The sequence below is a fragment of the Protomyctophum bolini genome, assembly GCF_963924005.1.
Source record: "Protomyctophum bolini genome assembly, chromosome: 19".
Taxonomy (NCBI): domain Eukaryota; kingdom Metazoa; phylum Chordata; class Actinopteri; order Myctophiformes; family Myctophidae; genus Protomyctophum; species Protomyctophum bolini.
The window spans coordinates 10259859-10284974 of NC_137880.1; the positions used below are offsets into that span (position 1 = coordinate 10259859).

A 25116-nucleotide genomic window follows, 5' to 3' on the forward strand; every position below is an offset into this window, starting at 1 on the left:
TATCTCACACTGTCTGGAGAGTTGCCTCACTGCATTACTCTGACCCGACCTGTCAAATGTCCCCCCCCGCAAGTACATGTAGTTCCATCTCATACCCAGTTGGATTACAGCCCACAACGTTGACAGACATAGCTAGAATTGAGGAGCAGCTATAATGTGTATTATAATAGCTTTCCTCGGCTTGGATTGGGTTTTAAGGTCGGTTTTGGATCTCCCACCCCCACCCGGTCTATAGTGACAGGCCTGGCACTCTGGTGTACCCATGGATGGTGCCCACAGTGGCTGAGGAGGATGAGGCCATACAGTCACACACACACACACACACACACACACACACACACACACACACACACACACACACACACACACACACACACACAGCCCAGCTGGGATGGCATCAAACTGAAGGGCACCAGGCAGGCGCAGATGGGCTGAGACCTGACGGACACAGAGGTGGTGGAAATTGTGGAGCGCAGCCAATTTGGCAGTGCATGTCCAAATCCGTTACTAATCCCTCTGCACAGAGGCCGCGCCATGTCCCCCCCCCCCCCTCCGCTTCAGAAAAAAAGGATGGATTTTTAGGGATGCACTCCTGCAGCAGGGGAGAAAAAGAAGAAAGAAAAGAAAAGATTTTATTTTTTTATTATTATACATTAATCAGGAGTTGGCTGTCCGATAGAACCGCAGGGGGGGGCGTGTGTGTGTGTGTGTGTGTGTGTGTGTGTGTGTGTGTGTGTGTGTGTGTGTGTGTGTGTGTGTGTGTGTGTGTGTGTGTGTGTGTGTGTGTGTGTGTGTGTGTGTGTGTGTGTGTGTGTGTGTGTGTGTGTGTGTGACACTGTACAAAGACACTTGAGGGGAGAGCTTTCTGCCCTTGACGTCCCTACGCTTTAGTGTGCTTACTTGCAAAGAATATGGCCAGTGACTGTGAGGATGACACAGCTATAGGGACATGGCAGAGAAAGCTGTGCACTTTGTGCTCGTTTCACTGCTTTTCCTCCTTTCCTCGCGGCGTGTGAGAGGGGGGAAGGAAGTGAACCGAGATGACAGTCTCGCTAATAAGCCGAGTCGAGGCTGTGCGCTGTGATGATTCGGTCGGGCTCATGCGTTGCAGACAGTCTTCCAGTCCGTGGGACGGTAACCATTTGAGTCGTTAGTGGAGAGAAAGGGCAGAGTGGGAGAGACGGAGCGGTGAGCCATTCCTATTTCCTGCCTCCCTCAAGAGTCCACTGTGTGTGTGTGTGTGTGTGTGTGTGTGTGTGTGTGTGTGACTGTGTGTGTGTGTGAGAATTATTGGCAGTATATTCTATTGCAGCGCAACACACACACACACACGGCTAAAGGGAACACACGACATAAAGGAGGGTGTGCGGTTTTTTATAAATGCCTGCAGAGTGTGAAGCTACTGTAAAAGTACCATCAAAGAGCAACGGGTTGGAAGAGAAATGTAATGGCTCTGTGTTTGTAATGGCCTTTACTTAATAAGCCATCCAATTACCGATCTGCGATGCTTAATGTAGCACTTTAGCCCATTATCAACCTTATCTTGGTTTAATTGGTCCTAACTAATGCTCATTAATAAGATGGCCTCATTTCTCAGGCTGATTGCTGGCCAGACTAGCCAAAAATAGCTGATCCACCAGCTCTCAATCGGCCACGGACTGCACCGTGTTGTGAGCTTGTAGATCGGGTAATTTTGGCGTGTGATGCTGTTGTGTGAGGGCATATAAATGAGGCCTTATTGTCTTGTCTTGTCTTGTCTGTGTGTCTGTCTGTGTGTCCAGGTGTGTGTGGAGGACAGACTGAAGCTACTGCAGGAAGCCCACAGGGACTTTGGGCCGTCCTCCCAACACTTCCTGTCCAGTGAGTATGCCTATTGGCCCGTCACAATTACTACGTCATCGCCTAAGCGCAGTTATTTGAGATAATCGCAAATATTCTTTATATTTTTAAATAACCGTTGCCATGTTGAAAGATGTCCATACATTTCACTTTGTGACTAGTTGTAAACTTATAGATCGACTATTCCCACTATTTGTCCTAATATTCGCCTTTGGACCACAAGTTCATGAGTTCGCCAACTCAGCGCATGAGTAGCACAGCTTGGGTGGGGACTCCATCTCCCAGGGGTCTATAGGGCATTGTAACAGGGACAGACTCCATCTCCCAGGGGTCTATATGGCATTGTAACAGGGACAGACTCCATCTCCCAGGGGTCTATAGGGCATTGTAACGGGGACAGACTCCATCTCCCAGGGGTCTATAGGGCATTGTAATGGGGACAGACTCCATCTCCCAGGGGTCTATAGGGCATTGTAACGGTGACAGACTCCATCTCCCAGGGGTCTATAGGGCATTGTAACGGGGACAGACTCCATCTCCCAGGGGTCTATAGGGCATTGTAACGGGGACAGACTCCATCTCCCAGGGGTCTATAGGGCATTGTAACGGGGACAGACTCCATCTCCCAGGGGTCTATAGGGCATTGTAACGGGGACAGACTCCATCTCCCAGGGGTCTATAGGGCATTGTAACGGGGACAGACTCCCGGGTGTTACCGGCTGATATACCGACAATAAGCCACTCCCGACCTACTCCTTCTTAAATGTGTAATCATGACAGCCCTGAGTATGCCGACCTCAACGTGGTTCACAGCTGCTCTCACTTTACATGTTTACATCTGTCCCACGATGTGCTCGCTATCTTTTACGCACCATGGTAGTGTAGGCGTGGGGGTGACAGGACATCAAATATACATGTAGGGATACACACACACACACACACAAACGGGCTGTGTGGTTTGCAGATGAGGCACTTTGCTCTTCAATAATGCAGGGCTTAATTACAGTTCTTCCTGGCTTCCTGCACTTGCCATGCACTCAGCATGGTTAACAGGGAGTTTAGGCAGATAAACAGACCGAGAGAGAGAGAGAGAGAGAGAGAGGGGTAGGATAGATGTAAACACTGAGACCATTAGCCAAAGCAGACAGTCTCCTTCTTAGCCCCCCACACGCGCTCTCTCTCTCTCCCTCTCCCTCTCTCACCACTTTCCTTAGTCGTATTCCATAACCATTAGTAGTGTTATTCTCCTTCTACGCCTCAACAAAATGGACGGCGCCACTGTTCTGTCCAGGTGTGAAAGCACGCGCTCTCACGCTGAGTCTCCGGCAGACTGCCATTAAATGTAACCCCCATACCCCACCCCACCCCCCCCCCCAACCACGCTCTCCTCCAACAAAGAAGAAATGGAAAAAAATAAATAGGAAATCCAAAGCAATCCAACTTCCCCTCTTCATCTTCCCTCCGCTTTTTCTGCTCTCATTATGCCATGTTGCTAAATATCCCCCCCTGGGATCGGTGGAGATACTTCTGCCTGCTTATCTCATCTGGCTCGCTCAGTATCTCATAATCTCACTTTCACCGTATCGTCGTCTCGTCTCAACCTCACCTCGCCGTCCTGCTGGGAGGAGAGAAACTAAAGGAGGGTAATAAATCAAGGAACCGTCTCCTCTCCGCACTTTGCGTGCGTGTGAGAGGCGGCCGCTATGAAGTCTCAACGCTTGGAAGCACTTTGTCGTGCCGAAAATTGCTTTCATGTGTCGGGAGATCCTCCATCCTAATTGGCGTTCTCTCCACTCCACGAGCCTTTTATCAGCGTATTCCCATAATGAAACCTATACAAGATTAGACATTATGTGTAGCCGGTTGTATGGGATCATCTTTCTGAGATAATATGGGTGTCTGGATGGTCTGGTTTCTGTCTCTGACTATAAGCACTCACACTCTGCACCCCCGTCTCCATCTCTCACATCCTCTCTGGTAAAAAAAGAGTAATATCCACTTGCTTTATTTTCCACTCTCATGCACAGTAACAGTCCCATTCGTACAAGACGTAGCCTGTACTATTACACGTGCTATTAAGTGCTAGACTTGTTTAAGGTTGAACGCAAAATGGAAAACTGATGCATGTGGAGTTGTGCCACATTTATTTATAATGGAGTTTCATGTAAAATATTTAAAATTTCACAGTTCCCTTTCTTTCTTTCTTTCTTTCCTTTCCCTTTTCCCCAGCCTCTGTACAGCTCCCATGGCAGCGAGCAGTTTCGCAGAACAAGGTTCCCTATTACATCAAGTGAGTGTTGAAGAATGCTTTGCTTCAATGTGTGTGTGTGTGTGTGTGTGTGTGTGTGTGTGTGTGTGTGTGTGTGTGGCTGTGCGCGCGCTTCTGTGTTTACGATTGTGCTGCTGCCTGCACAGGTTGATGCTCTGTGTGGAAATGAGAGCTCCAGTGCAAGGACGTAGATCCAGACATAATACCCGGCGTGAATATTTGCTTCGCTTTTTCTGCTAGCAATAATCAGCTGGGAATCTCAGACCAGAATACTGATTGTGTGTTGTTTGCACAATCAAGCTGTCTGCTTCTGTCTTTCACATCCTGAAAATAGCCACTAATGCTGTTTCATGTGTTCTTTGTTCTTGACGCTTCAGTCCCCTTCAATGACAAACCTTGGCGAGGGGCGTTGGAGCGGAAAAGTGCTGTCCTTGTGTCGGTCTAAAATGCCTTACTTTAGTGTATTTCATTTTTTATTATTTATTTTCCTTGATTTTTGTTCCTTTCATCCATAATATATTCTCCTCCATGTTTCGGGTGTAATACAACAACGGTGAAAACAAGACTGTAAAAACAGTACAGGCTTGAAAAGGTTCATTCCTGTGTGGTCTCTAACATTACACCTAGCTACATGCTTAAGCATTTATTTTTGTCGATTTCAGCTATGACATGAAATGACATTTATTTCAGACATGCTCTTGTATGTGAAGCGTCTGATCTGCCTGTGCTATTAACTCATTTTGGATCAAAAATGAGTCACGCTATGTAATGCAATCACAAAAAAAACGACGCGACTAAGCACACAAAATATTCCCCAATAGTCTGGCAGCCGGGGGTGTAGAGTGGGGAAATCGGTATATAGTGGTGTGCTATGAGCTTGTAGGTCTGCTATTTTTGAAAAATCGAAGAGCGACTGACATAGAAGACATTTTTGAGAATCTGATCTCAGGTCAGAATGGAAAACTGTCAGGATGTAGAAGACATTTTTTAGAATCTGATCTCAGGTCAGAATGGGTTAGCATGTGACGTGTCAAACTAGGGGGTTTTCATGATTCTGAATCCTTTCCGAGCATTAGTTTTGCACAAAAAACACTCCTTGGGCTAACCTCTGTATTTCTCCTTTCGTTGAATACCCCCCCACTGACAGGCACCATTGCCAGTCATATAGCAGTCGCCAGCACAGTGACACACATATCCCTCTCTGCCTGACTTCCCTGCTTCCCAAACACAGCCCATTGTGTCTGTGTAGGCCCTGAGCAAGCCGTAATTCACCACGGCCCAAGACAGACTCTTTGGTGCAAAAAGATCTGCATTTAAAAAATTCAAACTTCACAGCGAGACGCCCCAAAAAGTCTCACACGCATTTCTCACTCTCCAGCTGGAAACTTTCTTTCACCCCTTATACCGTCTGCTGGTGTGTTATTTTAAATTCACTGGGTTTCACTCGACACATTGCTCATTCAGCGCATGGGCTGAGACAGCCTGCCCCATTCTAAGCCTTTTGGAGAGAGAGAGAGTGAGAGTGTGGGTGGATCAATTCTGAGTCAACCAGCTAGGATACTGTGACACTCACCCTCAAATGGGACACGTGTCTGGATAAACCAGCCAGGGATAATGACAAAGAGGAGAGAATAAAACAACGTGATTTATTTAATTCGTTTTTGCAGGTTTCTGCATGATGTATAGATGGAGTAGATGCTGTAGTAGGAGGATAGATCCCATGCGGTCATAACAGACAGAAAGACAGAGGCAGAGAGAGACGGGCATATAGCATGAAATGGAGCATCAGTTGTGAGAAGTGAAGGTTTTTGGAACCCCGTGGAGGTTGGTGGAGCGAAGCGGGGAGGCCACCTGCATTGGGTTTATAGGCCTGCGGCATTCTGACGTAAGCGATCGGAGATGAAAGTGCCAGAGTCATTTGGAGGACACACACACTCACACACACACACACACACACACACACACACACACACACACACACACACACGTGCCATTATGTTCGAACGAGGGACTGTGGATATGAGCAGGTTCTCCTCCCTTCTCTAAAGAGCTTTAATAGTCTCGTAAACTGTAACGAGAGTTGAAAAGTTGAACGGGGGGATTTCATCCCTTTTTCCCATTTCTTAAGTCTGTTAAAATGGCTCTGGTCCAGGTCTTATTGGCACGCACGACGCGCGCACACACACACACACACACACACACACACACACACACACACACACACGCACACGCGCACACACACGCACACACACGCACAATCAGAAACAGTCTGGAGGCTCTGCAGCACTAAATTAATTGCAGGTCACAGGCTGTATGGTTACGTTTCTGGCGACACCGTTATCAGTCTTTTGCACATTCGTTAATAGGGGCGATGGGGGGGGGGGGGAAGCAGATAGACCCACCCCACTCCATGCTGGTGGCCTCACTTTTTTAATTTTACATTTGTGGCATATTTCCTCCCAACAGGCCCTCTGGGATGTCAGAGGGCAATGTGGCATGGTGGCAGGTCTAATTTCTACTTAAGTCTTCATTCATTTTTTGGGGCTTTTTTGCCCTTTATTTGACATATTACAGTAGGTAGACAGAAAGGGGGAGAGAGAGAGAGAGAGAGAGATCGTCGGGATCGGGACTCAAACCCGCAACACGCTGTAAAGCTGGCTTGCCATTCCACGGTGCCCGGACCGCTGAGCCACGGCCCAGGCCGTCCTCATTCATTGTATATCGACTATAATGTGGAATGCACAAAACCACATTCCAAGCCGTTGCCGTAAAAGAAATGCCATTGGGTAAAGTCTGAGTGTGCATACAATCAGTCGTGTGAACGCGTGGCCCCTTTCTAAAGAGACTTTGTAGAACTCTAATTCGTTCTCTTTATTTTGAAAGAGTAAAGTCTTTAAAGATTAAAAGGAGAGAGAGTGAAATAGAAAAGGAAAAAGGGGTTTTGTGCACGGGAGTGGAAAGGACATTCAGAGGATGTCGACTGCAGAGAGGGAGAGGCACGTATCGCTTGTCGGTAGCGCTTTGCGATAAGTCTGGCAGGAGGCTGTCACCCAAGAAAGCTGCTTGAAATCTTTGCCGCCCACCCACCCACACCACCCCACACCACACTTTTCAGGACTAGAAAGCCTGCAGTTTTTATTAGCTTGTATTAGTGCAGCAAATAGCCATAACAATCGTTCAGTTTGTGATAAAAGCATGAAATTTGGTACACTTGTAGCTAAAGATATTTCAAAAAGATTTAGATGTGGAGGCATCTTGAATTTTCATCACGGCGCCCATGGCAGCCATTTTTCAAAATGGCCGCCAACAACAACTGTTTTCTTGAGTGATGGCTATAATATGATATTTCAGACTTATTTACTATACCTAGTACTTGGTAAATGTATTTAGGATTTTTTTTAATTGTCTTTGAATATTCACGATGGCCGCCGTTTTTCATGATGGCAGGCGTCACTTATATGACGATCTGATACGAGTCATTTTTTATGATGCAGAATTCAAATTTGGAACTTTGGAATTGGCCAGAAGCTTGCTTCTACCTCACAACTGAATAAGACCACTGTTTATTTTAAGATGGCAGCCATATGGCCAAAAACTTAATTTTAATTGAAAGAAAATAGAGCTATTATCTATTTTGTTGTACTTAAAATGTTGGTCTAATAAACAAGAAAATAAACAACTGAACCATTTGATGAATGGAATCTTAATAGAGTGGATGTTGAAGCACAACCAGGGCACACTGGTGACACCACTGCTGTGAAACTCAGCATGGGGTTCAGAGCCAGCTAAATACACTAAACTTAATTATGCCATATTTCTTCTGTAATTAATGTGCTGGTTGTGGTGATAGTTTAGTGGTAGTGTAGTTTAGTTTCCTAAATGCTATCTAATGTTAGCCCCATCTACTTAATAGTTTATATATTTAGATGTAGTTAGATAGCCGCACCTGAATGGACAGGATGTGCCAGCGCGGGAGAGCCGAGCCAAGGGTAACAGGGCTTTATATGACTTTCATATAGTTACCCGGATGGTGTACAGATCGCACAGGAATTGAATGGTACTGGATGAACGATCGGGCTAGGTGTAGGGTAATGTTCTTATCCGAACCTAGTTGTATCCCATACTTGAATGTGTTTTCCTGTAGTAAAAGGTGGTAAAAGGATAGCCCCTCTGCCTTTATTGCAAACGTTTGAAAACTGCAAATTTGAAAATGTCAAAGAAATTCCAACGTGTGAATTTTGATGGTCAAGGACCATCAACTTCTTGCACAGTCAAGACTGACTGGAAGCTCTGTATTATATGCCAAGAACACACGTCAGAGGCATTGAGATGTCCTAGGCAGAACACGCGAGCAGACAAGGGGAGTGGATACACTTCACTTGCAGAGCATTTAATCCAGTTTAATGAACTTGGCCAGCTCCCTTCAACATTTCCAATTGGAAGACTGGATGAGGGTCATGGTATTGAAGCAGTAATAAGCAGACAAGCGAGCATGCAGTGAAAGTCCTGATCAACAGTCAGAATGTAAACTCAGATGGTCCCAACCAAGTCGGACTCCTGAAACGATACAGGACATCTGTTTATTCTGCAGACAGCCTGCTGGCAATGAAGGCCTTCATAGTGCTGAAATGTTTCGAGTAGACAAACGGGTGCGCGCTGCTGCAACCCTACTACAAGACACAGAATTACTTGGGCGACTTAGCGCTGGGGACATGATGGCCATTGAAGCCAAGTATCATGCCAGATGCCTAGTAGGTCTCTATAATCGTGCCAGAAAGGCTAACTTAGAAGGTCTTGAAGATCATGGCCAGGGACATGCAGCATCAAACTCTGGTGTTGTGTTTGCCGAGTTGGTGCTTTACATAGAAGAGGCCAGACAACATGATGGGTCAGCACCTGTATTCAAACTAGCAGAACTTTCCCAGCTCTACAAGTCACGAATGGAGCAGCTCGGAGTAGAGGTTGATAACAGAGTTAACTCTACACGTCTGAAAGAGAGACTTCTTGCCGAGTTCCCTGATTTGCGAGCTTACACTAAGGGAAGAGATGTCCTGATGGCCTTTAAAGACGACATTGGCACTGCTCTTGCCAAAGCCTGTGAGCACGATATCAACAACGATGCTATGCACATTGCACGTGCTGCACAGATTGTCCGCCGTCACATATTTGGTGAGGCAAAACCATTTAATGGTTTTCCTGAACAATGCAAAGAGGACTCTGTGATAAAATTATGATTCAAACGGTTGAGCAGTAGCTCCAACCCTACAGCCAGAAGATGAACTTTGGTTGGCTTTTGGAACTGAAAAGAATTTCCGATACTTATCAGCCCATGGAATTGCAGCAGGGCTAGGGCCTGAGAAAGCGCTTGCACTACCAGTGTTCCATGCATTGACAGGTTGTGACACTGTGTCAAGCTTTGCTGGCCACGGGAAAAAGACTGCGTGGGCTGTATGGGCTGTGTTTCCTGAGCTTACACATGCCCTGTTGAAACTGTCTTCAGCCCCAAATGACAAACCACAGGAGGTAATGACCACAATTGAGAGGTTTACTATCTTACTCTATGACCGAACCAGCACATATACAGAAATAGATACGGCAAGGAGGAAGTTATTTGCAAAGTGGCACAATGTACAATCAATCCCTCCGACCAAGGCTGCCCTAGAAGAGCATGTCAAGAGAGCAGTATACCAAGGAGGCCACGTGTGGGGTCAAGTGCTGGTGTCAACACCAGAACTACCTTCACCGTGTAAATGGGGCTGGTCAAAGACATCTGAGGGGGACTATGAACCCTTCTGGACATGTCTACCAGATGCAGGCCAGTCCTGTCCTGAACTTGTCTCTTGCAAATGTAAGAAGGGTTGTGTTCGAAAGTGCAAGTGCAAAAAAGCTCAGTTACAGTGCACAGCCCTCTGTTTCTGTGAAGGCGAGTGTGAATAGTGTTCCCTGCAATATAACCTATGTTTGGCCTCACTAAATGAGTCTTGTGAGATAGAAGGCAACATCTTAGAAATTCAAAAGTTTCTAATTCAGATTCTGCATCAAGTATAATGCATAGTTCAACACAGAGATCATCCATATCTAAAAAATGGCGGCCATTTTGAATTTTCAATGAAAATGTTCAATTATCAAAAAAACACATTACCAAGTACATATTGTAAGTAAATTCAACTATTTTTTTCAGCAATATCATTTTATATCCATCACCCATTAGAAAACAGTTGTTGCTGGCGGCCATTTTGAAAAATGGCTGCCATGGGCGCCATGATGAAAATTCAAGATGCCTCCACATCTAAATCTTTTGGTAATGCCTTTGGCTATAAGTGTACCAAATTTCATGCTTTTATCACAAACTGAACGATTGTTATGTATTCAGGAGCTAAGCAGCCGCACTATATTCCCCATCGATGAGACCTAACCCTAACCCTCAGACCCCACCCATTCTGACCTGAGATCAGATTCTAAAAATGTCTTCTACATCCTGACAGTTTTCTGAAAAAGCCATGTTTCTATGTCAGTCGTTCTTCCATTTTTCAAAAATAGCAGACCTACAAGCTATGAGCTTGTAGATCTGCTATTTTTCAATAGCTAAAGCACAACATAATGCTAACACCAAAAGGGGTTCCCGCCCCAAAATGGGTTAAATGCACACCGCAAGATGCCCCACCACGGAATTACAAACCCCTCATCTAGACCGAGTGGCAAAACATTGAGCAGCAATGGAGCGTTGGAGTTTGGAAGCGTTCGTTGTATCTCACTCAGCGGTCCTGTGTATACCACCCGTTTCTAAATGTCACATAATGCAGGAGACAGAAGGACGTTGTGTTATTGAAAACGAGCACTTCCAAACTCTGACACTTAGGAAAAAATAATCACCGGCACGTAATTTATTGACAGAAAGTAGCTCATAACATGTCTATGGTGGAATTGTGTTATGAAACTAACACTTTACAGATAGAAAGAGGATAATTCAAGCTTTAAGTATGTTGGCGAGTCTAACGTTTAATTCAACCAGATGGGACTTTTTTTCTGTTTGGATGCATGGGCCTGTCAAGGCCAGAAGACGTAACTTCCAGGTACGATGAGGTCACACGCATAGCCTCTACAGGGTGCAGAACATTTGTACTGTATTTATTTGTTTGGCAATCCTTCTTGTTTTGTAGACGCGTGCAACCAGACTGGGTGGTGAGATATGGATCGGAAGTGTGCCATATTTTATGCAGGACTCCCGCATAAATATATAATGGGACTATATCATTTGTCATGTCTATTGAAAAAAGTTATTGTGAACAGTAGTTTTGTCACCGTAAACAACAGACTCATATGCTCCCATGAGTAGATGCAATAACCCCCGCTCCCCTCCGGCTATATGTGACTCTTCAAGTCCCACACACAGCGAGAGTCCATGCAGGCTTGAACTAGATAGTGGGGCAACTGGAAATAAAAGTTTTTAAAACGTATTTGCTGTAAAAGCATATTTTGTATTTGGGTGGAGGTTCTTCTTTGGCCAAAGTTTCACGCAAGAGATTAGTTGTCGAAGGACGAACAGACAGACATGGCCGAAAAACCTACAGTCCTAGTCCTGGTGGGGATAAAATAATAGGGCCCAGGTTGAAAGGTTTATATAAAACATTGTATCAAGTTGTGGTTTCACTTGCTCAGAAGGAAAGAAATATAAAAAAATGTAAAAAAATATCTTGTAAAAAGGTTCTGGCCACACCGTATTTATGACCCAATCCTCATCTTTCCTTTGCTGCATGTCGCGTCTTCTACATCTACAGGCCGGCGTAATGGTGCTATATAAAGGATTTGATTGGAGGATTGTCAAGTGTCTACATCTACAGGCCAGCGTAATGGTGCTATATAAAGGATTTGATTGGAGGATTGTCAAGTGTCATAGCCTATACCTCATAACCGCCAAGATCCAATCATCTTTATTTCTAGGTTTCACTCGCCATGCCTACTGAGTGCTGACCTTCAGCAGCTATAGTCACAGCCCAGCTATACCCAGGAGCAGCCACTATGGTTGTGGTGTCCTCAGATGTCAAATAAACACAACGTTTCTCCATTCTACTCCTCCAGTTTAACACCCTCTGCCTACAGGCAGCTTATACCCCAGCCCCACAAGAGTCACCTTTATTTATCTAGCACCTTTAAAAACAACAGAAGTTAACCCAAAGTGGCTTTCCATTTCGAAATGGCGTCATGAAGAGCTCCTAAAATACAGCGTAGTTCTCATAGTCTCTCCTCGCCCGTCTTCCCTCCGCTGAGCTCGAAGGACAAGAGCTTTACCCCCTGCGCCACCTGAACGATCAGTCCTCTAGATTCTTTGACACTTTTCTTTCACAGAGTAAACAAACATATAAATCAGCCTCTGCCAGCGATTAATCGCTTTGCCTTACCTTTTCAACTAGTCTTTTCAACACGGAGGTGTTTCTGGTTCCATTGAGATATATATATATACAATATATTATTCAATATACATTTTTGGCGATATAAATCACTGCGATCCTCCCTTCCCTAGTTATTGGCAGTTGAATATAGCGCGTCTCGCCAAAAGTGCCGAAGAAAACAAGGAATCCAGGAAAAGGGCATTTCTCCAAATCCATTAGAATGTGAGCGAAGCGTGCAGCTGTTTCTTGCGATTATGTTACACACTTGGATTTTAATGAGTATTTTCCAGTGCGCAGGAACATAAGGGTCGTTTATTTCTCTGTAAATTGCACTCGTTTCAAACTGGTCTTATACTGGTCGTATACTGAAAAGTATAGTCTCGCAATATCAAAATGAAGGTGCATATTCTAATTTGCATATGAAATAGCAACTGGAAATAGCAATCAAGCGCCTGGTTGTTACTCCACTAGTACTCAAATGTGGCTGTGTGGGTGTAAGCATACTATTTTCCACTTTCCTCTTAGTCTGTGTGTGCCGCAACAAAATGGCTTCTGACGGGGCTCATTGTTTGACTTTTCTCAGAACTCCCAGTGGTACAGTATAACAAACACAAAAGAGAACGTCTCCTTTTCATACAGTAACAGCAGCCCTGCTGTGTTTCTTCATATCACCACTAATGCTGAGTTGTCTTTGGATGTTAGATGTCGGATGGCAGGGCTTACTCTGACAGCCACTGGCAGGAGTTTTGTCACTTTTGTCGCGCGCGTGTGTGCGCGCGAGTGTGTGCGCGCGCGCGCGTGTGTGCGCGCGCGTGTGTGTGTGTGTGTGTGTGTCAGTTCCTTGAGGCTTCTGTTTCAAGCAAGAACGTAAACAGGATTAAGATGAGATATCAACACGGACACCTTTTTCCTATTCATGTCTTCAGGATGAACGAGCTGGAATTGGTTATGTCTTGTTAGTTTCATACTCGGCCGCGTGCCGTGCCGCTGCAACGTGTGAGCTTGGACTATTTTTGGTGTGCCACACCGGCATGCAACTGAGTTTAAATCGCAGCAGAGATCAAAGAGGCTTTCGCTGCGCGTACACGTGCGAGTCGTTTCCTTACCTTGTCAGCCTTCATGGCTTTCAAAAGAATTTACATGTTCAAGACGGCGGTTGTGTCTTTGTGAGTGTATCAGCTTTGAGAGTGCGGTTGGCGTTATGCGCACACATGAGTGTAATTTAGCTGTGTGTGTGTGTGTGTGTGCATGCATGTGCACAATGTGGTGTCAGTTTAATTACTGTGCAATTGTGTGCATGAGTGAAGCCCAATTTCACTCTGTTAAAATTGTTGTTTTTCAGCCACCAGACCCAGTCGACTTGCTGGGATCACCCAAAGATGACAGAGCTCTACCAGTCTCTAGGTAGGCAACGCACCCACGCAAACCACCCACTGTCTCTGTGCGTCATCGGAGACCAGAGCAGTGAGGAAATAGAGGGAGAGAGAGAGAGAGAGAGAAATGTTCACGCAGTTTCATTAAGCAGTTTATTACAGCTGATGAATATTGTCAAATGCCTCTCTTCACGTAAGAACGTCATGAATCCATATCCACCTCCTGTGCCGATGACAATTTTAGAGCGGTGACGCAAAACGCTTAATTGAGACAGGATGGCAGTGTCTCTGTCCTCATGCTTTAAATATGTGCTTTACATAGAGAACATGCAAGCAATGTTCTTTATTTCACTAAAGAAATACTGAGCTGGCCTTTATTAACGCATTCAAGATGGGAACCTCTTCTGGTGTGTTGCTATGTACAGTATATATATATAGCAGCATAACATGTTTGAATCAATATTGAACAAAAAATTGAATTTATTCCGAAAACTTGGTTTTCTGGGTTCGGTTGATTATGTCAAGATATCACAGACGTGAGTCCTGCATAGACTCCATATTAGGGCATGCCTGACAAAGAACTCCATATATGGGCATAAAAGGGACACTTGTATCGTTCCAAGTATAGGCCAGCACCCAACGGGGCACTGGTCTATAGCTGGTAATAAGCTATGAAACACATGGTGGCTGAACAAAATACTACAATACAGAGGATCCACCCAGATGGAACTCACACTGACTAACCCAATTACACTGGTGCTCTGCGTCAGGCCCGTCCCTCCGAGGCGCCTGTAGACAATCACTCCATTCCCCTTTTAAGCACGGCAGGTTCTCGCTCTAGAGAAGGCGGCTCATTTCGTTATGCCCACGCTGATTGCTGCTGTTTTTCCCATTGTTTCGGTTGTGATTGTTTATGCCTGCTCCTCCTCCCCCCCCCCCCCCCCCCACACCTCTCTCTCTCTCTCTCTCTCTCTCTCTCTCTCTCTCTCTCTTACACGTGTCTCTCTCTCGCTCTCTTTGTCTTTTGCTTTTCTGCAGCTGAATTGAACAATGTGAGATTCTCTGCATACCGAACAGCCATGAAGATCCGCAGATTACAGAAGGCCCTGTGCTGTAAGTGACACACACACACACACACACACACACACGAAAAGTACATGTGTACTTGAATGTCATCTGATAAAAAATATGTGCAATTTCTGATGAAATGCACACAGTGGACAAAGTGTGTGCTATCTCTCCCCATGAATGAATTGCCGTCTGGTTGTGTTCAGAACCTCAGAAAGGGTTTGTACCTCCCAACCCCCTCGGCAAATATGCTTCTTCAACCCAAATGTGAAAATAAGACTACACCGCAAAAGGCCACGAGTGCAACTTGGGTTTCTGACCAGTCGCACGATGGTCGCGGTGTCGTCTCTGCAGAGATGTTTGGCTGGTCAGAACATCCTGGGCAAGAAAGTGCGGCGACGAACTTCGGGCAAGGCAACGCGTTGGTTCGCTTGCTCCGCAACGATGCTATTTATGTCCTTATTGCCATGCCAAAGCTCATTTCCACAAAAAGTATTGCTGCAGCATTTACATACGCATACATGCGCACGCACACACGCAACCTTTAATACCTGCAGCCGTGCACCCACCTCCAGGGTCCAGGTGCAAGCAAGGGCTGCTTTAATGACTTGAACCTGTGCCAGACACTGTTGTCAGAGCAAAGATGTAGCCAAGGACAGTTTGTCTTGATATAAACCACGAGAGAGAGAGAGAGAGAGAGAGAGAAGACATGTGTAATCACAACAGCACACTATACATAGCCCTATAAGTTTTAGTTATTTTCCCTAAAGACGAGATGTTCTAGCACCTGTCTACAAATTACCTTAACTACCTTTATGTTCCGCCCTCCTAGACACACACGCACGCACACTCTGTTGCTGCAGGTGCATGTCGAGCTTTCCGAATGCGTGGCTTTCTACGACATAAACTAGAGTCCAGCTGTGTGTGTGTGTGTGTGTGTGTGTGTGTGTGTGTGTGTGTGCGCGTGTGCACGTGTCCCCTCCCCCTTTTGTCATAATGATTTGACTCTGAGCTCTGCAATCCAATTGTACCTAGGATTAGAACTGTCAGAGTCTATAGCTCGGTCAATCACGCATGCTCAAAATGCACACACTTGTTTTGACGGCGCGCAAGTGTGATGGATAAGGATGGATCCAGACTAATAACATCTGATCCCCTCTGTGGGTGTGTGTGTGGCTGTGTGTGTGTGGGTGTGTGTGTGTGGCTGTGTGTGTGTGTGGGTGTGGGCACATATGCAGGAAGGGAAAGAGACAGAGCCACACATACAGCATGCAAACACATTCATACTGTACATACGCACACACAGACATGCAGAGGGGATGCCAATAAACTGCTAATTAGGTTAAATTTGTGCCGGGGGGGGGGCTCACACACGGCATCATGCTGTAATGCCACAGTCTCTCAGCCATGTGTGTGTGTGCGCGCGAGACTGCGAGTGTGCGTGCGCGCATTCAGAGCGAGTGCGGTGGAGACTCGGTGGAAGATATTGTTTCTTGCTGTCAGCAGAGTTTACCATGCTGTGCCCTCCTCCGTGTGGATACACCCTGGCAATTACCACCGTCTGTGGGGAAACCGAGGGGCAGATGACAGGTGGAAAGAGGGAGAGAGAGAGGCGGAGGAGGGGAGGAGAGCTGCGTTGAATGGAGACAGCAGAAGGCTAGTTCAGTGGTGGAAAGGGGAGAAAGTGTGGATAAGGCAGGCGGGATGAGTGACTGAGAGAAGATGAGTGGGTCCGGGACAGAGCGTGCATGACGGACGTGTGTTTTTTTTTTTTTTTTTTTAGTTTTAAATGTTTTTTTTGTGGCTTTCGCATTTATTTTTATTTTTTTTATGAAGGGACAGACAGTAGGCTGACAGGAAATGGGGAGAGAGAGATGGGGGAAATGACATGCAGTAAAGGCCGTCGGGATCGGGAGTCGAACCCGCGGCACACTGCCAGACTGGACTACCAGCCAAGGTGCCTGGACCGCTGAGCCACGGCCCAGGACTCTATTTTTGAGGGGCTGCTATGTCCAGCTTTGAGGGTTTGCGTCAACACAAACATTGTCCTATAACACAAACATTGAATGCCATGGAAAAATAATGGCCATTTTGTGAGTGTTTGCGTAAACCCAAACATTAATGACGAATGTGAGGACGCAAATTGTGGTTGGCCCGGAATGAGATGATGTACTGTATGATGGTATGAGTGCCCCTCACTTCACACGGGTGTGATTTCTTCCTCATCAAATGGGCCTGGGCCGTGGCTCAGCGGTCCAGGCACCCTGGCTGGTAATCCAGTCTGGCAGTGTGCCGCGGGTTCGACTCCCGATCATGGCGGCCTTTACTGCATGTCACCCCCCCCCCCTCATCTCTCTCCCCACTGTCTGTCCCTCTCTAAAAATATATAAAAATAAAGCCAAAAAAATAACTCATCAAATGGTGGGCCGTGCAGGGCTCAAGTGCTGAATAAATGATATATAATATTGACACGAAAAAAGGTTGAGAACCACTGACACAAACCACCAGAAGAGTCGAGGACACTGGTTTGAATCGGCGCCCCGTCTCCTGTCTTTCCTCTGCCTCTTCCCTTGGGTTCCTGTCTCTCTACTCTGACCTAGAGAGAGAGAGAGAGAGGAGAGAGAGAGAGAGAGAGAGAGAGAGAGAGAGCTGAGACAGATGGAGAGTTGTGGCTGGAAGAAGTGAAATACGGACAGAACAGTCCATCTAGATTATAGTCGGTCTTTGTCCTCAGACCAACCGCTGTTATCAGTCTGGATCTATATAAACACCAGAACCTGCGTGCGTGCGTTTGTGTGTGTGTACCCTACAAACACCTGTGTGCATCATGCACTATGTAGCACTAGCCACTGTGTGCAGGTTTCATCGTTTGCTTTCAGTTTTTCGTTTGATTTGGGGTGTCACAGCGTGTCTCTATACAGATCAATATCAGCTAGTCTGAATGCCTCGTTCTCAAGGGCTTTATTAGCTGCACAATCCTCTTGTTGTTGTACATGTTTCAGGCTCGTCTTTCTCTCAGTGATGGATAGACCAATAGACGGATGGAGAGACAGATGGAGAGTATACACAGATAGACATGTAGAAAGATGTATAGGCAGATGGACAGATGGATATAGCCTTTGAAACATGAATAGTTGGTTTCTCTGGGACACGCATAGGCGCACGCGCACACACACACACACACACACACACACACACACACACACACACACACACACACACCCTCTATACTCGGCTTCCCATGAGTCACTCGGCTCACTCTGTACATTGTTTTAGGTTTCCGTTTGCTTTCTCCTCTCTCTCTCTCATCGGTGCTGTCTGAGCAGGTTGTTTTGGTCTCTTATGGACCGCATGTCTGCAGGAATGAAGTGCACTGCCGTGGGTTAAGTCTATAGGCTAATTCAGTTTGTGTTGGAATTTCAGAAAACTTCTTACAGCAGTCCCAACGAACACGTAGGAAAGGGTCACTTATCTCTCTCTCTCGGTCTCTCCCGTTTTCTCCTCCCGGCCCCTTTCATCATCATCATCATCTTCTGTTCTCCTCTCCCTTTCCCTTCATTCCACTCATCATCTCCTTCTCCGTCCCTCCCTCTCTCCTACCCTTGTTGTTGTTGCAGGATCTGTAGGTAGGCTCGGAAAACATAATGTATACAAAGGAGGCAAGACAAGAATTCAGACTTCTAAAGTAAAGAGTGGAGCCAAAACATACATGACCTGTCAAAGTAATGGAAACCCACTTTGGCTCTCAGAGCAACAGACTTACTGACAGCTTTTGTATCATTAAGACCCACAGCCATGTCTCAACAAAGCAACTCTATATAGCCTCAAGACTTGAGCCGTATAGGTCAACGGATCGAACAATAAACCGCTCTGTAAACTGGAGAGACAACAGGAGTGTGACAAGATAAGATCATCTCACAGGAGATGGCTGTGCCATATAACTCACGGAGAACAGTTACTAACTAAAGACACTTAAAGGTATATTCAGTGATTTCACTTAATTCAAATATCACTTATTTTTTTGTTTTGTTGTGATAATCCTCTACTATAGTGTGCTGACCATATAAGGAGTTCCTCCCTGTCCCCAGTTAACCCCTGGGGGTCAAAAAACCTTAGGTTTCGTTTTTGACTCTCTATCCTGATTGGACGAAGGCTTAGGTCCCACAGCCAAAAACGAAACCTAAGGTTTTTTGAGTGAAATCACTGAATATACCTTTAAAATATACTTTCATAAGGGATATTATTAAACGTTTACTTCTCATTCCCCCCGACACCCTCCCAGTGGACCTGTTGGACCTGAGCGTGGCCCAGTCCACCTTCGAGATATTATTAAACGTTTACTTCTCATTCCCCCCCTGACACCCTCCCAGTGGACCTGTTGGACCTGAGCGTGGCCCAGTCCACCTTCGAGCAGCACAAGATGACCAACAACGGACAGCTGCTGTCGGTGCCGGACGTCATCAACTGCCTGACGTCGGTCTACGACGGGCTGGAGCAGGAGCACAAGAACCTGGTCAACGTGCCCCTCTGCATCGACATGTGCCTCAACTGGCTGCTCAACGTCTATGACACGTACGTATATGTGTGTGTGTCTCAGTTGACCATAAGCTAAGGTGCTAACGAGGTCAAACTCACCAACATTGCAGCTGTATACGTATAGCTTGAATTATCCTCTTTCTACCTGCAAAGTGTTTGTTTCATGAAAGGCGTCCACTGTAGGCGTGTTAATAAATTCCTTGAAGGTGATCGAAGTTTGGAAGTGCTCGTTGAAGATCACTCAACGGTCCACGTGTACCACCTGTATAGAAATGTCACACAATGCAGGAGGCAGCGGGAGGTTCCTTTACTGATGACAAGCGCTTCCAAACTCTGACACAAAATAATCATCTGCAAGGAATTTCTTGACGGAGGAAGTAGCTCATAGCATGTCGACGGTTGATTTTTTATGAAACTAAAAACAGATTGAAAGAGGATAATTCAAGCTTTCCGTACGTTGTTTAGTAAAATTACATAGGGCCTTTCTGCGGTCTGCATATGGTCAATGTCTGACACATACGCATGTATGACACGTGATGTACGGGCAACGATGTGTGGAATATTTTAGCATGAACGTTATACCGGTAGTCGTTTCCATGTTGTGAAAAAAGTTATTTTTCAAGCATTTTCCCCAAATAGCAGATCTACAAGTTCACAACGATGTGACGTGTTGTGAGCTTGTAGATGCACAGACACACCCACCACACACACACACTCACTGTCTCACTCGAGCATTTCGATTTACAATAAATAAACTCTTTTCTTCTCCAGGCACATATAGTGATTTTCTCTCACTGCATGTCTTTATTTAATTACTTCAGAGCAGGACAGCGCACACTAAATATGCACACACACACACACACACACACACACACACACACTTGTCTTAGGAGGCTGACGTATGTGTGTGTGTGTGTGTTTGTGTGCGTGCACGTGTGTGTGTGTGTGTGTGTGTGCACGTGTGCGTGCGTGTTGGACCCCCTCAGCGGACGCAGTGGGAAGATCCGCGTCCTGTCCATGAAGATCGGCGTGCTCTCTCTCTGCAAGGGCCATCTGGAGGAGAAGTACAAATGTAAGGCTTGCGTTCACAGACACACACACACACACACACACACACACACAGACACACACACACACACACACACACACACACAGACACACACACGACGCTGCGCCGGTGTTCCTCCTCCCAACGACAGGCTGTCCCGTCCCGCTCTGCCCCACCCAGCGCATTGTGAATCCATCAGAATTCGAGCAGAAAGAGAGAAAAAAAAAGGCTCCTCTAATTGGATGAGAGACCTCCCCGGCCGTTTTCAGCTGTTCTTTATTTATGTCATTCCCTTTGCTTCTGTTTCTATTTCTTCTTTCTTTTTTTTTCCTTTTTCAAAGGGACGGGATTAGGAAGAGTGGGATGTGCTCGGTCTGCTGCGGCCGCGAGAAGGCTTTCATTTAAATAAATATATATCTTTTAGTTTTTCTTCTTAGAGTTTGAGGGTATATCACCCCCTCCCTCCACCTCTCTATATCGTATCCCTCCCATCTCCATCCGTCCATATAATCTCTCCATTTCCCCCTCTCGCTTTCCTCCATCTCAATTAGGGTTGTCCCGATCCGATAACGTGACCGGGCGCCGGTTTCCGAGCATTTTTTCAGATGATCGGAAATCGGATCGGGGAGCAAAAGAAAAATCGTATCCATATCCATATCATGATATTGGACTGGATATTGTCTGTGATTTTGGATATTGTATACTATTGTAATATGGCATAAGTGTTCTATAAAAATATGTCGGATAAAAACAAACGTGATCGGGACATCCCTATAATCTCAATCGCTGTACCTCTATCTCTCTTTCGCTGTCTCCATGTGTCCTTTGGACCAACGTCTCTTAATCACTCCCTCATCTTTCACTCCCTTTCCTCTGCCACTTCCTCCATTTATCTACCTATCGCTCCCTCATCTCTGTCACTCCCTCCATTTCTCTCCCTCCCTCCATCTCTATCACTCCATCCGACTGTCTTAAGCCATTTTGGGCTGGGAACCCCTTTTGGTGTTAGCATTGTGTCATGCTTTAGCTATTGAAAAATAGCAGATCTACAAGCTCATAGCGCGCCACCGAGTGGCGCGCTACGAGCTTGTAGGTCTGCTATTTTTTTTTTAATCTAAGAACGACTGACATAGAAACATAGCTTTCTTCAAAAAACTGTCAGGATGTAGAAGACATTTTTAGATCTGATCTCAGGTCAGAATGGGTTAACTGCCATGGTTCCTCTCCATCTACCCTCACTGCTTTCCCTTTCAACACTATCTTTCTCATCTCCCCCCCCCCCCCCCCCCATGCTGTGATGCAGGCTCCATCCCCGAGTCCATTCGTTCCAGTGGCAATTTCTATTAGGCTGAGAAAGGGATCAAGCACGCTTGATTGCGCCTTCGTTCCTCTAAGCCTGGCTTATTCGTATTTGCAAGCGTGGTGTACACTCCGGTAACAGGCGATCTACAAGCTCGCGACGTGTCTCGATGGCGATGCGGTGTGAACTTGTAAACCTGCTACAGTATGTGAGCGACACAGGCACGCACGCAACCGTATGAATCCGGCATCTGAGTTTCGTTCGATGTCGCGGCTCAGTCATGGAGCCGGCACACACACGCCAGGGTAACTAAAATAAGAAAATATGCATTATGCTGCTTGACATTCAATTCGTGAGTGTCTATGTCTGTTTGTGTCAGAACTACAGAAAGTGAAAGACGGCTGAGGAAGGTGTGCGTGCGTGCGTGCGTGCGTGCGTGCGTGCGTGCGTGCGTGCATGTGATGAACATCCAGGCACATTTTTTAGGGCTGTGATTTACAGTGCATGCTCACTTGAGTTTGCGCTCACGTCCTCTGCATCCATGCACACATGTGTCGGACACACATACCCGCAGTGAGCATCAGAGAGCTCCCATCATTCATTCATGCCACACCCCTACGTTGTACAGAACAGGAACAGACAGACAGGGAGGGGTGGGTGGGGGTCTCGAGCTGAGATCAAAGCCGGCAGCGTGTACAGAACACGGGGAGCTGTCATGCCCCTTTGCTTCTCAGCAACTCGTGTGCCGACCTCTCCGCTCCCCCCCCTCTCTCTCTCCCTCCCTCCCTCGATCTCTTCTTCTTCTCCCTTGTAAGGAACTATTTCGTCATTGATATGCTTGTTTTAGAGCAATTCCGTGTTCTTTTGATTAAAGGACCACTTCACCACTTTTCAACCTATCTTCATAATAATAGGTCCTCGCTAATAATCATGATAAAATGGCACGATTTCTACTCAGTCTGTGTCTCATAGGAGGGCTGTGGGCAGTTCAGAAACCGTCTTCCAGTGACATCATCATTAGGCAGATTATTTTTTACAAAAATGTTTATATTTTCATTATCGTGAGAACGATGGCTTCCATTTTCGCATTGCAACTTTTCAGGACTAGAAAGCCTGCCGTTTTTAATTAGCTTGTATTCCCCATCGATGATGTCACTGGGAAAGTTATTTGAGAACGACTGACATATAGAAAAACTGCTTTTTCAAGAAAACTGTCGGGACGTATATTAGAAGACTTTAGAATCTGATCTCAGGTCAGAATGGCTCAAACTCCCGTCCTCTCCGTCCGTCTCCTCCAGACCTCTTCAACCAGGTGGCGTCGGCCGGGGACACGTGTGACCAGAGGCAGCTGGGCCTGCTGCTGCACGACGCCATCCAGGTGCCCCGGCAGCTGGGCGAGGTGGCCGCGTTCGGGGGCTCCAACATCGAGCCCAGCGTCCGCAGCTGCTTCCAGCATGTATGTACTGCGCACACGCACGCACGCACACACACACACACACACACACACACACACACACACACACACACACACACACACACACACACACACACACACACACACACACACACACACACTACACACGCACACGCACGCACAGACAGCATTTAAAGGAGAATTCCATGCTAGAAGGCTTTCTTACATTTCTTACCTTTCTTTGTAGTCGTTACGTCCCCACCAAAAGAGGTCCAGGTGTTTTTTTGTGCAAAAACTCCTTATTGGCTATTTCCCCTACCATAAGCCCTCAATGAATTGCATTGAATTGAATGGGGCTATGGGGTGTTATGCTAGTTCGCTTATTTCCATCGAAAGAAGTAGTAAAGTGTGCCGCTTGGGTTATTATTTACATTATGAAGAGAGGATACTATACAAAACAATTATAATTTTGAGCGATGGAAATAAGCGAATTAGCACAACACCCCATAGCCCCATTCAATTCCCATTCCATTCAAAGCAATTCATTTAGGGCTTATGGTAGGGGAAATAGCCAATAAGGAGCATTTGCACAAAATAACACCTGGACCTCTTTGATGGGGACGTAACAACTACAAAGAAAGGTAAGAAAGCCTTCTAGCATGGAATTCTCCTTTTAAGCACGCTGCTCTAAGGTGTGGTTGTAAAAACACACACTGACTGACTGCCCAGGGGATTTTATTTTTGACAGTGAAATCCTTTGGCACAAAACATGTCGCGCTCCACTCGGAACGAGCGGACGTGGTCATTGTCTTCACACTGTATAATTGCTTTAGCTCTATCAAAATTCAGAGGGACCCGCCAGCAGTGGCCAATAGTCGTTATTCTACTTAGAACGACCCAGCTGCTTACAGTAGACCCCAAAGGACATTTGTTAAACACATGTGACATTAATTAAACACATTAAAACCTTTCCCCTCCCAACCCAGTACGAATGAAGTAATACTAAGGAGGCTCTGCTGACCCCCCCATGGAGCCTATACGCTGTACAATATACACTATTACTACTATACCAGTGGTCCTCAACCTTTTCAGGCCGTGACCCTCCAAAATAATCTGAAAAGCTGGAGGTTGCGCCATGGCAGGCTCTCGGTCAAATCTGGTCACAGATGTCCGGTGTGGACCCCCCCCCCCCCCCTGGGGGTCCTGACCCACAGGTTGAGAACCATTGCACTATTATAGTCACCGTCATCCTCCGTGGTCTTCCTGTGGGATTGCAATTTCTTGCTAGTCTTTGAAACACCTCACGTCCACACTTAACGGCTCAATAAATTGAAGCCCAGACATTTATAATTAGGCTGCTATGAATTCCTATCCATTCCCTGCACCTCCACCTCCAGAAAACTGAGCATTAGTCCTGGACCTCATCATTTTACTGACTAGCTTTATAGTCCCTCCGTCCTTCCACTCACTCTCCGTTTTTGTCTGTTCCTCCTTTCCTTTCCTTTCCTTTCCTTTCCTTTCCTTTCCTTTCCTTTCCATTCCTTTCCTTTCCTTTCCTTTCATTTCCTTTCCTTATTTCCTTCTTTCTTTCTTCTCTTTTTCCCTCCATGTATAGTCCCTCCGTCCTTCCACTCACTCTCCGTTTTTGTCTGTTCCTCCTTTCCTTTCCTTTCCTTTCCTTTCCATTCCTTTCCTTTCCTTTCCTTTCCTTTCCTTATTTCCTTCTTTCTTTCTTCTCTTTTTCCCTCCATGCACAGCTCTAAATAACTCCACATTTGATAGGTACTCGGTGTGCAGAGCTGTAGTGCACAGCTGATGCTAAGTAACACACATGTGCTGTAATGATGTAGACTGGCCACATGAATATGCATGCGCAGCA

General features: G+C 46.1%; 1 protein-coding gene across 7 annotated transcripts in view; it reads left to right on the forward strand.

Moving 5' to 3' along the window:
* utrn (utrophin) overlaps positions 1-25116 on the forward strand; it is a 254571-nt gene that overhangs the window by 183351 nt on the left and 46104 nt on the right. For all 7 annotated transcript variants that reach the window (XM_080791556.1, XM_080791561.1, XM_080791557.1 and 4 more), the window contains 7 exons: positions 1782-1860; positions 4069-4129; positions 13841-13902; positions 14910-14984; positions 19310-19511; positions 20462-20547; positions 23122-23279. In XM_080791556.1, the coding sequence (XP_080647682.1) occupies positions 1782-1860; positions 4069-4129; positions 13841-13902; positions 14910-14984; positions 19310-19511; positions 20462-20547; positions 23122-23279 (723 nt within the window). The remainder of the gene's footprint in view (positions 1-1781; positions 1861-4068; positions 4130-13840; positions 13903-14909; positions 14985-19309; positions 19512-20461; positions 20548-23121; positions 23280-25116) is intronic.